The 13,498-nt window shown below is 38.7% G+C and overlaps 1 protein-coding gene across 2 annotated transcripts in view; it reads left to right on the top strand.

The window, feature by feature from the left end:
• TMEM117 (transmembrane protein 117) overlaps positions 1–11,794 on the top strand; it is a 531,055-nt gene extending 519,261 nt beyond the window's left edge. For both annotated transcript variants that reach the window (XM_060113376.1, XM_060113377.1), the window contains one exon: positions 10,627–11,794. In XM_060113376.1, the coding sequence (XP_059969359.1) occupies positions 10,627–11,273 (647 nt within the window). In that variant the 3' untranslated portion in view covers positions 11,274–11,794. The remainder of the gene's footprint in view (positions 1–10,626) is intronic.
• Positions 11,795–13,498: the final 1,704 nt, after the last annotated feature.

The raw sequence follows: 13,498 nt of genomic DNA, 5'->3' as shown, positions 1-13,498 counted from the left end.
CTGAAGAAATCTGTGCTTACACGACCGTCTGTGCTGCCGAATAAAAATAGCCTGAGCACAGAAAATGTGAACATCTGAGTACTGCAAAAAAACCTTTGCTCAACTTGAAGCCTGTTTTTTGCTTTGAGCATGAGGCAACCTTCCTAAATTGGAGAATGAGCTCATGAATAGGGAAGATGCAGCAGGTTTCTTTTCCTATTCAAAATGAATGAGGCTCTTCCATTAAATTCACTGGGTAAATCAATCAATTTGAGTTCAGGTCACATAGTGTGGTTTCAGAGTCCCCACTTAATCTCGGCAGCATGCTACCCTCTCGGACTTCTAAAACAGCTATGACACACGTGGTATCATCATATCCCTTTGGGTGGGCTTTTGACGGGACCATCTGTTCTTGCTATCAGCTCTTGTCTCAGACCATCATGGCACTAATATTGTCTCTGACTGAATATCAGAAGCCCTATCAAAAATATACTGTTTGAGTGCAGAATATCAGGTTTAAAAAAGGGGGTAATGGAGGAAGATTCAGAAAATCCACTGGCTTGGGCCTCCCTGGTGGCGCAAGTGGTTGAGAGTCCGCCTGCCGATGCAGGGGATACGGGTTCGTGCCCCGGTCTGGGAGGATCCCATATGCCGCGGAGCGGCTGGGCCCGTGAGCCATGGCCGCTGAGCCTGCGCGTCCGGAGCCTGTGCTCCGCAACGGGGGAGGCCACAACAGTGAGAGGCCCGCATACCGCAAAAAAAAAAAAAAAAAAAAAAGAAAATCCACTGGCCAGAAAGAAAATTTAAGCTGTTAAAATATATTTAATTTCGGGCACTTTTGCATAGCTTTGTCGTATATGCTGTCATTTATAGACAGGGGCAGGGGTAGGTTTTGTGGTTCCCAAAGCTTACACAATTTGGAATGCTTTACTTAAGAATATGAATACAAAATTACAACTAAAACTTGTATTCAGTGTCTGGGAAGGGAGCCAGGCATACAGGAATCTCTGATGATTCAGCATCATTACTTTCAAGGTAAAGCCTCCTGTGCCTTTGAACTAAAACATTCATCCCACCAAGTATTATTTTCTAAAAATGTAAAAGGAGGAAAGGCTAGCTAAGTTTTTGCAATAGAGACTTCACATTAATAAAGTTTTCCAGAAGATGGAAATATATTATAATTAAGGCTTTGTGGTAGTATTTGCCAAATTATGCTGATTATCATATCATCCAGGAATTTTATAAATATACAGATTGTTGGGCCCCATTCCTAGTGGTCCCAACCCAGTAGGTCTGGGCAAAGGCCAAGGAATGGGACTTTTGTAAAGCTGCCCTGGATGATGCTGACCATTGAGAACTGCTCCTTTCTGATTGAGAAGACACAGGTGAGGTCAGACTGTCTCCCTGAGAAGAGCCATGCAAATGATTGGGTATCTGGACCTACTAGGAAGGCTTTCGAGGATTCCGGGGCTTAAAGTCAAAATAAGATAGGATACATGTGGGGTTTGGGGTGAAGGGCTCCACCATAAACTTTTTTTTTTTTTTTTTGCGGTACATGGGCCTCTCACCGCTGTGGCCTCTCCCGTTGCGGAGCACAGGCTCCGGACGCGCAGGCTCAGCGGCCATAGCTCGCTGGCCCAGCCACTCCGCGGTATGTGGGATCTTCCCGGACCGGAGCAAGAATCTGTGTCCCCTGCATCGGCAGGCGGACGCCCAACCACTGCGCCACCAGGGAAGCCCCACCATTAACTATTTAAATCCAGTTTGTGGTAAGATGGTCATGTGCTTCCCCAGATCCAAGATAAAAATTTCTAGGAAAAGGGTGACAGGTTTAGAGGCTGAAAAAAGAACTTTCCCCTTTTGTTTTGTTCTGTTGCTCTCTTTGTTCTGTGAGTTGGTGAAGAGGTTGTTGAAGCCACTCTGGAGTATCACCCATCTCCCCTGAAAGGTCTTTGACTTTATCTGATGTTATAAGATAGTTGTTTCTGGGCAAACCCAGGTAAAACCCCCAAAACACAGTGCTACGTGTTGTATTTTAACATGCTCAATAGTTAGTAGCCCACAAATTTCCAAGTGAACCACAAACGCTAGCTTGATAAGTTCCTTCAAGTTCTGCTTCTTTTGGTAAAGAGACCCTAATGCTTTCCTTGTTCAGCAAATCACCCCTGGGAGTATTAAGCGTGAAACCCTCTATATCCGTCTATGTTTCTCAAACTTTATGTGTATGAGAATCACCTGGAGAGCTTGTATAAAAGATCTGTCAGCCACACACCCAGAGTCAGATGCCTGAGGTAGGAGGTGGAGCCCAGAATCTGCCATCCTCTTAAGCACCACCACTGATGCCTATGCAGGCAGTCAGAGAACCACACTTTGAGAAACACTGCTACTGAGAAACATTTTCTATAGTTAGAATTCCTCTCATCTCAGCTTTTATTTATTTTCTATGCACTTCTTAAAACAAAAGCCAAGGGGCAGAATGCAAATTCAATAGAAATGGGGTAGCCAATGAGAAAGGCACATGGTAGCAGCCTGGCAGGAGCTAGAAAGTTCAGAGCTGGGGCCAAGAGGGGAGGTCCCAAAGCAGAGCATGACCGGGGAAAGGTCCAGAAGAAGCTGGAGCCAGGGCTAGGAAGGAATCCTTCAGACCTTCAGATAGCTCTGTCTATTGCTTTCTCTGTCTGTGTTTGTTTTGCAGCAGAAGAGCCTAGACAAGAATGGCTGGGGTTCTCCCAGGGTCAAGGATGGCCTCAATTATTATTTCTCTGTGATCTAGAAAAGATGTTCAGTGCATGCTGAGGCAATGGAATGTAAAGACTTGGTGCATAGGTTCCAGCCCTGCTACTAACTGGTGGCAGGGCCCTTGTCAAGCTCTTTAACCTCTTAGAGGTTCAGTTTTCTCATCTGTTAAATGGGGACAGTAATGGTACTTATCCCATAGGATTGCAGTGAGAATGAAATTAATTAATATGTACAAGGCACTTAAAACACTGCCTGCCATGAAGTAAGCACTCAATAAACTCTCAGTATTTTTACCTAAAGCTTTTCCTTTCATCCCTCCAGAATCTGGCTTTCCTATTTAATTCACAAACATTAGGTAGCCTGAGAGAGGGCTCTCAAATTATTTTTCCACTATTCTGAGTTCTTTCCTGTTATTTACTGTTCTGAGTCCTCAAGAAACAGAAATCTAAGAATGAAAAAAAAAAAATCTCTCTCCCAATGTTATGCTCTGTATGTAGAGGGTTATCTGACACTGATGAGTTCCCATTGACATTTTAAAAGCCTTTAGGATTTGAGTATTTTTTAATCCTGATTCCTGGCTAGTTTTATTTATGCATGTCAGAAATAACTTGAATTGTTGCATCTGTTTAGCTCATCCGGATCCCCCTTGACAGATGGTTTGCTGCAGTATGTATGAGCTTTCAGTTTATAAGCTGGGCTACAGCTTATAAAAAATAAATCATCTCTATCCAAGGGTGTGTTAAAATATTTTTTTCTGGGAATTTTGACTTCAGTAATAAAGGGGATAAATGGTTAGTGATTCGGTCATGGTGCTTTTAGCCCAAGTCCATTGTTCTTCTCCTAAAAATAAGTGCTAAATGCAACTGTGTAATTATCTCTTTTGCCCTCTTCCCTTTTACCTATAAGGTGAGTGCAAAGATGGATTCAAAATGTGATGTACTAAGTCTCAAGAGAGGAATGGCCTCTCAATTTAGTCTTGGAAGCTCCTATGAGTCCTATTAATGCCAATCCCGGTGGAAGCTCTGCCATCTGTCATCCCAGCCAGACAAAGGAAGTGTCCCATTGGTGGCCATCATCTGAGTAAATTAGGAGAGGGTTGGGGGAAAGGCCAGAAGGAAGGCCTGTGCATCTGTGAGGAGAGAATTCACACTGCTGGCACGATGATACCCATGGGAAGCCTTCGGCAAAAATGGAAAATGTAGAAGTAAACAAGCCTCTGTAGGTCTGTGTTCTATTTCAGTTTCCTGAGATGCGTGAGGGCACAGGTGCTTTACAATGGTGAGAATGTGGAAAATAATGCTGAAACCCCCTTCATTTTATTTCCATAGGTGCCTGATTTCTGGCAAATCAGCTCCCAAAGATTGTTTTTTAAAAGAGCTCTCCTGTGTCAAATATATCATGGAAAGTGCTGGCGAGGGCAGGCCAGTGGTCCATCCAGCAGAATATTCTGTCTGGCAAAATTAGCAAGGGACTTGTTGTAGGGAAATACAATTCATCCCCTTCACCATGACAGTCCCCAGTGATCGTGAATTTATCCAAAGTACACAAGGATCTCTTGCTATTCTCTCAGTTCTGAATTTTTCTAAATCTTTCCTGCAGCAATTTCCATTTTCAACACAGTTGTGAAGCTCTAGGAGTTTACTATGTAAGTAAACTATGTTTACTTCTACATAAAGCAGCAATCCCTTTTATTTGTCCCAAACTCATCTTCTTCAAGGCCATGGTTGCTTTACCCACTGCCTGTCAGTCCTTGCTGTCCCTAAGCTGGTCTATCCTGTCCAGGCTGAGGTGTTCTGGGTTCACTTATGCATAGATGAGGATTTTTGTAATAAAACTCAAGTGATTTTCAGGAATTTGTCTTTACATCCAGAAGAAAGACTGGAAATATATAATTAATCATAATCTTTGAGACAAATATTTTGTTTTGCCCAATTTTCCAGATTTTATCTTATTTTTATCTTAATTTTATTTTATTTTAGCAGTATCCTGGAATTCACCAGATCATGGTGACACGTGTATTTGACTTGAAAGACTAGAACTTCACTCCTCGAAATTTTTCTGGACACAATATCTCAGACATTTACCTAATGATTAGTGGACATTTTCTGAGTTCACCTGTGTCTAAAACTAAGCTAAGATCTAGGGAATACGGAAATGAGTGGCACAGTTCCCAATCTCAAGAAAGTCAGAGTTTGAGGGTCATCTAATTCAGTATAACTGCATGTCCTTTTCTTTCACATTTTATCACCACAAGTTTCTACCTCTATTCATCATATTGTATTATGTCCTAAAGGAGTAGTCTCCCACTTACTGAAATGACAATGACAAGAGAGGTACTTTGAGAAGCTGTATTCATTTGCTTTTAAGTCTTAAGGAGATTTTTTTTTTTTTTTTTTTTGCGGTACGCAGGCCTCTCACTGTTGTGGCCTCTCCCTTTGCGGAGCACAGGCTCCGGACGTGCAGACTCAGCAGCCATGGTTCACAGCCCCAGCCGCTCTGCGGCATGTGGGATCTTCCCAGACCGGGGCACGAACTCGTGTCCCCTGCATCGGCAGGCGGACTCTCAACCACTGCGCCACCAGGGAAGCCCTTAAGGAGATAATTTATTAACTCAAGTAACTCTCATTAGTTCGTCAATTATTTAGTAATTATCTTCAATTTGCTAAATGGTCTCCTCATGGCCCAAGCACTTAATGTGGTTTCTAGATATCCCTAAAATGCCTAGGGGGACTTAAAGAGATGCTAACTCAGTGAACACTGTTTTCACTGATCATGTCTGGAATGAGAAGACATTGAATACGGCCAAGAAGCCTGTTACACTAAACTGTTATTTATTTAATTATCCGAACGTCGTCTTCTTCAAGGCCATGGTTTCCTGCTATCCCATAATGGATACTAAATGGCTCTGTGGAGTATGACCACTGGACACAGTAGTCTGGCTTAGTGGTGACACCCACTTGGTATAGAGGGTGCTCACAGCACAGCTCAACCTCAATGCTGACTGGCAACCCTACTGAGTAAAAGATTTTTCAAAATACTATAATTGCATATTTGAATCATGAAAGGTTCATTATATGGTGGAAATATCAGCACTTATAGCTTTTTTCCTTAGTTGAAAAAACAACACTTTCCCCCAAACTGTTGTCATTTCCTATGCTGGGTGAGGGTGATATTTAATGAAGAATTCTTTTAAAATTAACTAGCCCAGGATTCTATAAACTCCCACAAAGTAAAATGATAAAACTACCACCGTAATATCATTTTTGACAATCAGTAAGATTCATTAAAAGCACAAAACACAAAAAAGAGGTAATGCCACCAACACCATGCAGGGATTTCTCATTAAAAGAGACAGTGAAGTATTTCGAGAAGGAGATTAATAGAAATAATGTATGGATTATTACCCTTCCTCCTTGCTGATTTACATTATGCTATGTAGTTGAAACCACAGGGGAAAATGCAAAATCTCTCATGTGATAAATGCCGAAATACCAAACCTCTCGTTATGGTTGATTGTCAGTTTACAACAACACACATGGAAAAATGACAGTAGAAGCACTTCTAGTCTTTTCTTTTTTGTGTCTTATATCTTGTCATGTGTGTCATTTCAGGGACTCAAATTTATCTTTTTATGGTAAACTGCGTTTCTCAGAATATACAATCTTTTTTTAAGGAAAGCTTTCTCCATCTGAAAATTGTGTATTGCATCTTTTTTGCTCTAATGGTGAGAATTTTCTGGCCCATCATAAAACACTGAGGTTTAGGTGATGTTTATTTCACAGAATCATCAAAGAGACTTTCAGGACAGGGAAGAAATCTTAAGGATCATATAGCTCAACTCCTTCACTTTATAGACAAGAACACTAAGGTTGACTTGTCCCGCCTGATTTTGCTTTCTAGTTTGCTGCACCTCATAAAACTGGTTTTTGTAAAGAGGAGAGAGTATTATCAAAGTAATAAAGCACTGTATAGGAAAATGGAATAATGGATGATAGAGAAAGATGAACATCCTTCCTTGTACAAATGGATAAATGGACCAGAAGTTATGTCAGGTGGGCAGGAAACAAACAAAAAGTAAGAAGAGCCATTTCTTCTATATTTTCAGCTGTTCCAAGTTTCGACTGAGTGGCTACAGCAGTGGGGGGAAGGACAATGCTACCTTCACAGAGGAGAAAAGGAAATAAATCAATAGGGATCCTGCTTCAGTTGATTCTCTCCTCTCTGCACTTCCCCACCGCCCAACACGATCTGTCTGCAGGGGAGGGAAGAATCTATCTGCTTCCAAATTTGTGTGTATAAAAGACCTTGTCTCTGGACTAATACTACTGCAAGCTGTAGACAAATTACAATTGCTAAGGATTTTTAACAAGTTAAATATGGTGATTCACAAAGCATATTTACATATAGCTATACACTGGATCCTCTTGGATAATTAGTCCAGTGATATCTACCCAGTAATGTCAGTGCTCAGTAATTTATTCTGTTTTATCCAAACTGAAACATTTAGGATATATCTTTGTTACAAATCCTTACACACTCTTCTCTCTCTCTTTTCCATCACTAAGATCTCGTATGAACTGGATGGAAGAAATAGAAGGAAGAAATGGCAGAAATAACACTACCCTACATTTTTGGCAAACAATACATTTCAGAGAACTTTTAAATATAACCTCTCATTTTATCCTCACAATGATCCTTTGAAGTGGTTATGTTGGTATTATTATCCATTTCATAGAACAAAAAATTGAATAGTTAATAAGTAGAAGGATTTGGGGGAAGAGGACAGAATCATAGAACTGGGAGGCATCTAGTTCTGTTTCCTCAATTTGAAAATAAAATTGCTGAGATCTGGAGAGGTTAAACAAGTTACCCAAGGTTGCATTATTTAAGATGAGTATTAGATCTCCATCTGCTGGTGTCCAGCCTGCAGTTTTTGTCACTATGGTACTCTCTCTCACAAATCAGTAAAGATGTGTTAGAGCAGGGTGATGGTATCCATGTCAGGCAACACATTCTTAATGTGTGTCTCCTTCATCCTATCTAAATATTCAGACACCAGGTCATGTGAGAAACAACATAATGTGACCCTTTTGTGTGACAGTTTAGTGGTCAAACTGACCCAGGACCATTCAACTTGGGTAGAGAAAATAATTTGAAAAAATGGAAAAAAGCTCCTTCTATCCTCAGGGTTCTTTCAGTTTGATCGCTGTACATTCACTACCACTTTTATTCTCTGATTTTATTTTTTTTCCTTTGACTATTAAACATTCCCTGAGCATCTTCTCCCCACCAGGAAAGCACCCTTCTCCAAACTCCATGAGCATTCTTCTTTTTCCTCGCTGATTCCATGATGCTGCTTATGTTCAGTTTCTGACTTCATTACCCTGGAAACAGGACACTTTATGAAGGACTGCTCTGTTCATGAGTTTATAAAAGTGACCAAGAGAGGTTACATATTTTTACAAGGGACCTTTATGAGTCAAGAAGGTGATGGTCAGTCACACAAGTCCAAGGACCTCTTCCCCTCACCATCCAGTCTGGCTTCATAACCCATGTAGTTTACAACAAGGGAATAAGTATGGATCTTCTACAACAAAGAAGCATCCAAAACCCCTCTCCCAACTGCTTGTATCACAGAAGCTACAAATTAGTGCCTCCGAGATACTGAATGATAATCCCTGAACTTTTATATATCACCTGTCTCTCATTCTGGTTGGCCTTTTTTTCCTATGATATTCTCCATTCTTCCCCTTTTCTCTCCCCTCGGGCCCTCTCTTCCACGTTACCTGATCTTTTTCTGTATGTTATTCTATCTGCAGCATAATAAAAGCATATACTAGAAAGAAACATAACATTTTCCAAACTGTTCCCTGTCTTGCTTTTCATTCTGGGACCACATGAATTGCTATTTCCTTCAAAATCTTTCCTGCAGAAATTAGCCCTCAGTTTTTATTCCATTTTCTCAACATCTGCAGCATTAATGGTTTGTATCACTCCTTTGGCACCTCTTAAATGTGGCCTCTTATTATTTATCTGTTGATGTCTCTATCCTATTTCCCCCATAAGATGATAAGTTCCTTCCTAGAAGGCAGTAGCATATGTCTTCAGCATCTACTAAGGTACCCTCCACAGAGTCTATTCTGAGCACAATAAATGTTTGGTAATGATGCTCACCTTTGTATTTGAATTTCTCTGGCTTGAGCTTTCTTAATTTGTTTTATGGTTGATTCTGTTTTCGTTTTGAAGATTCAAGAGGGCAGGAGTGGTTTGAACTTAACAGTACCAGATGTTATAAACATTTTATCATATCTGGAAACGTTTCCAATGTTCTATCTTACTTTGCAGTTTGGGTGTGCCAAATAAATCATTCAGGCAAGAGCTTCCATTGCAAATATTATAAACCCTATATAGTTGAATGATTTCAGGACAGGCAGAGGTATAATTTCCCTTCATATGATTTATATAAATTCTCTTCATAGAGAAGAAGTTGCACCTTCCCATGCAAATGAAGACATTATCATGACTTAGGCAAGGCTTTAATGATAATAATAGTAACAATTACTGAGTTCCTATTATGTACCAGGCATTGTGCTTAGTATCTAATAATCTCATGAAATGCTAACAGCTTAATAAGTACTGTTATTTTCTGCTTGTAAAGAAATTGGAGTTTAGAAAATTTAAACAACTAACCCAAGGTCACATAGCTAGTAGGTTTGGGAGCTAGCCCCGGATTAAAGTTCTTCAACCTTGCATATAATAGGAGATTGAAAATGTGTAATGATGATGATAAAATAATTTCTTAAACTCCTTACAAAGTTATATTTTTATAGAGCTATGTGTTCTTTTGGAGTACATATTAAAAAATACATTTTTACCAAACTTAGTTTAAGAAGTTTGCCCAAGATCCTATCTCTCATGTGAAGCAGTAACTTAATAATATTCACTATCACTATTTTTACATACAAAATAAAATAATTTTGACATAACACATATAATTATAACTAAAACTTTTAGAACCTGTTATATATATCACCTAATTTTGCAAAAATATGAGCTGAGTATTACTATATTATTATGATACACTAAAACTTGGAATAAATTATAATAAAAATTATAATGGAATCTAGTATCCCTTGAAATTTTTTCAACATTCTTTCCATTTAAAGATGCAAAGATTTCACTAGGTAGTATGTCTCTAAATAATACCTTATTTATGTAAGAGTTTTAAATACTACAAAGAAGTCATAATAATTACAGTCTCTCCAAATCATGTCTTCTACAACTTTGGTTATATTTATATGTCTGATAAATGGATTCTGTTCAATGAGAGTTTGATGCAATTAATTTTAAAGTCTTGAAATGAATGCTCAAGGATTATTGATCTGAATCACATCAACTAATGGTTTAATCAACAGGTCACCTACAAAGAGCAATGTGAATTCAATTGTTATACTGCTGTGCTTGCACTGCAAAATGATTTATTTCTTTCCCTGGCTTAATTATAAAACTATAAGAGATAGTCAATCATACATTGGACTTTTCTTAAGAATTTCATCAGAACTTTGTTTTTAAACATTAATTAAATTGTTCTATAGAATAACCTACATGGAACCAAATTTGAGTATAACAGTGGTGCCTTATAAACCAGGAAACTTAATCTAGAAAGTGTAAATATCATAAATTACTGGCTCTTGGATCTATAGTTACATTTTCACATGCCTAGAATCCATTTAGGATATTCCCATTGCCAATTCACTTAATGGTAGCATAACACTCTCAAAAAATTTTAGCAGGTCTAAAATATTAACAATTTATGCTATAATACCAGTATCTCCATTTGGTAGGAGAAAACTCTACTGCAGTTTTATAGGTCTTTGACTAATATGCAGTATTTCTTTTTTAATGCAGGTAAATGGTTTAACTATGGGATTATCTTTCTCGTCTTGATTTTGGATCTTAATATGTGGAAGAATCAGATATTTTATAAGCCTCATGAATATGGACAGTATATTGGCCCAGGGCAGAAGATATATACAGTGAAAGACTCAGAGAGTCTAAAGGATTTGAACAGAACCAAGCTATCCTGGGAATGGAGGTCCAATCACACCAACCCTCAGACTAATAAAACCTATGTTGAGGGAGACATGTTCCTACACAGCAGGTTCATAGGGGCAAGACTTGATGTCAAGTGTCTGGCTTTTGTGCCAAGTCTGATAGCTTTTGTGTGGTTTGGATTCTTCATTTGGTTCTTTGGACGGTTTTTGAAAAATGAGCAAGGCATGGAGAATCAAGACAATACTTACACACGCATGAAAAGAAAATCCCCATCAGAACAAAGCAAGGACATGGGAATCACGCGAGAAAACACCCAGGCCTCAGTGGAAGACCCGTTGAATGACCCCCCTTTGGTGTGCATCAGATCTGACTTCAATGAGATCGTCTACAAGTCTTCCCACCTAACGTCGGAGAACTTGAGCTCGCACTTAAATGAATCGACCAGCGCCACAGGGGGCGACCCAGATCCAACGACTTCTAAAAGTACACCGATGAACTAGACCGCTTATTGGGGGATAGCACAAAGAGCAACCCTGGGTGTAACTTTCAAAAGTTAGTTTTTCCTTTTGTAAATGTTAAGGTTTACGTAGCGTTAGGTAAAGAAATACAAACGATGCCACAACGGTGCTCAACCTGCTTTTTCTAGGACTCATTGTTTTCTATTTGTATTATGATACCTGTGCCTACAGTATATCTAACGGTCCTCTAGAGATTGCTTTTTCACAGTTGTGCAAGCTACTTACTGACTTTACAGCCTAGTAGATTAGCTGGTTACCCATGTATCTGATGTTCAACCATAGTGGTGCCTTGAGACATTAAACTTTTTAACTGTACCAGAACCGAAGTGTAGAACAGTTCTCTAACCTTCTTCACATGGGGTTTTTTTTTATACAATTATTTTGATCTCCACTTGATGTCTGAGCAGGAAACAGATATAGCCGAGATGTGGCTCAGGAAGTATGTCTCGGTTTCTTATTCAGCAGCGGAGTTGGTGACTTTGATAGCTGGACTGCAGAGAAGCATTGTGATTACCTTTGAATTTTTATTGGCTGTCTGCCAAACACAAATACAGATGCAGAATTCAGTAATAGGAGAGTGATAATCCATCATGGGTCACTACTTGTGAAATGTGACTTTCTCCAACCAGTAATTGCAATTAGATAATAATACCTAATTATGTTTTCCCAATTAAGGTAAATTGCTACTTGATTAAAAATCCTGCCCTTCACCTTTGGGAACAAAGGTTAAGATGCGCAGTTAGGTGAACTCTCAAATATATTGGCATTTACACAAAGCCCTAGAAAACCAAGAAACTGAAGTTTTAATCATGTGAGGGTTGCACAGCCTACCATTCACAATATTTGTACATCTTTCTGTAAATATGGTTGTTGACAGTGAAAAATGAAAAACATATGCCAACGCTGAGCAAGGGAGCTCCTCTAAAAAATCATGTTGTGGAACTTTGTAAGGTAGAAAAAAGGATGTGCATGAAAGAGTCTGTTTACTGGCTTGTTTTGTGTGTGTGTGTGTGTGTTGTTTTTGTTTTGTTTTTTTAAGAACTAAATGTCACACATTAATAAATCAGAATTATATATCAGTAATGATCTGATGTAGTTTTTTGTTTATAGTAGAAGAGATCAATTGTATCTTAGTTTAACAACAGCTCATTTTTTTTTAACTCAAAGCCAAGCAGGCTAAGAAATGGAATGCTCCCAACTTGCTTTAATTTTGTTCCATGAATTGTGGTTACATGTTCCTTGAGGGGGTTGGGGAAGATCACTTTTAAGGCAAAATTATTTTCCTGTCACATACTGACATAGCTGTATTTTGTCTTTATGATTTTTTAAAACCTCTCTTGTTTTGATCTATCTGCTTTTAAGCTTGCAGCATGTTAAATTTAGCATACATAATAGAACTGTGCATTTATCTGTCACTTGAGAGTCAGCTTTAATAAACATCTTTCTATGATTGTTTACTAAGCAATTGGAACCATACCCCTGCTGTTTATTTTACCTTTAATAGCCACACATGGGGTACTTAGAATCATAAGTATCTCTGACACTAAAATTGCAGAGATCAAACTCACTATAGTAACCCACTGACTGTTCTGTCCAAAGAAACTTACGATGTTATCCCTGACATGTAGGAACATTGGCGATGACCAAATTTGCATAGTGGACCATTCAACTTTTGGCTCTGGGACAAGTAAATTATGTCACTTAGAACTATATTTTTATTTATTCTGAAAGTCATTGTCTTGTAGAATGAAGAAGAAAGTTGATTTAGAAAGTGGGTGTTATTATCAGTATGTAGTCCTTATGAAAATATTATTTGAGAATCTTTATGTGGCTTTTAAGGAAAAAGTGCTTCAATGAAAGAATCTAGTCAGCAGAAGTAAGATAGAAAACAAACCAACCAACCAATCTTAGAGCACTACACTTATACATTTCAAAGGATTGACTAGAGAAACTGGCTATCAGCTGATATGAATATTTGTCTTTAAAGTTTCCATGAGTTTAGTATCAAATAGAATAATATCCAAGGATGATACTTTAATAGTCAAACAAGATTCGATCCTTCAAAGACTTCCAATATTCAATTGTATAGACCAATCTTGACCTTTTTATCTGCGTGTGGGTCTCCCTCCTTCTTTTGCTACCTCTTTTGTGTATTGCACATTCCACTTGCACCTATTCCAACTAAAGATTAGAAAATGAAATAAAAT

The sequence above is a fragment of the Mesoplodon densirostris genome, chromosome 11 (assembly GCF_025265405.1).
Source record: "Mesoplodon densirostris isolate mMesDen1 chromosome 11, mMesDen1 primary haplotype, whole genome shotgun sequence".
Classification (NCBI taxonomy): Eukaryota; Metazoa; Chordata; class Mammalia; order Artiodactyla; family Ziphiidae; genus Mesoplodon; species Mesoplodon densirostris.
Note: the sequence above shows the minus strand (reverse complement) of the source record. Positions and strands in the feature narration are given on the sequence as shown.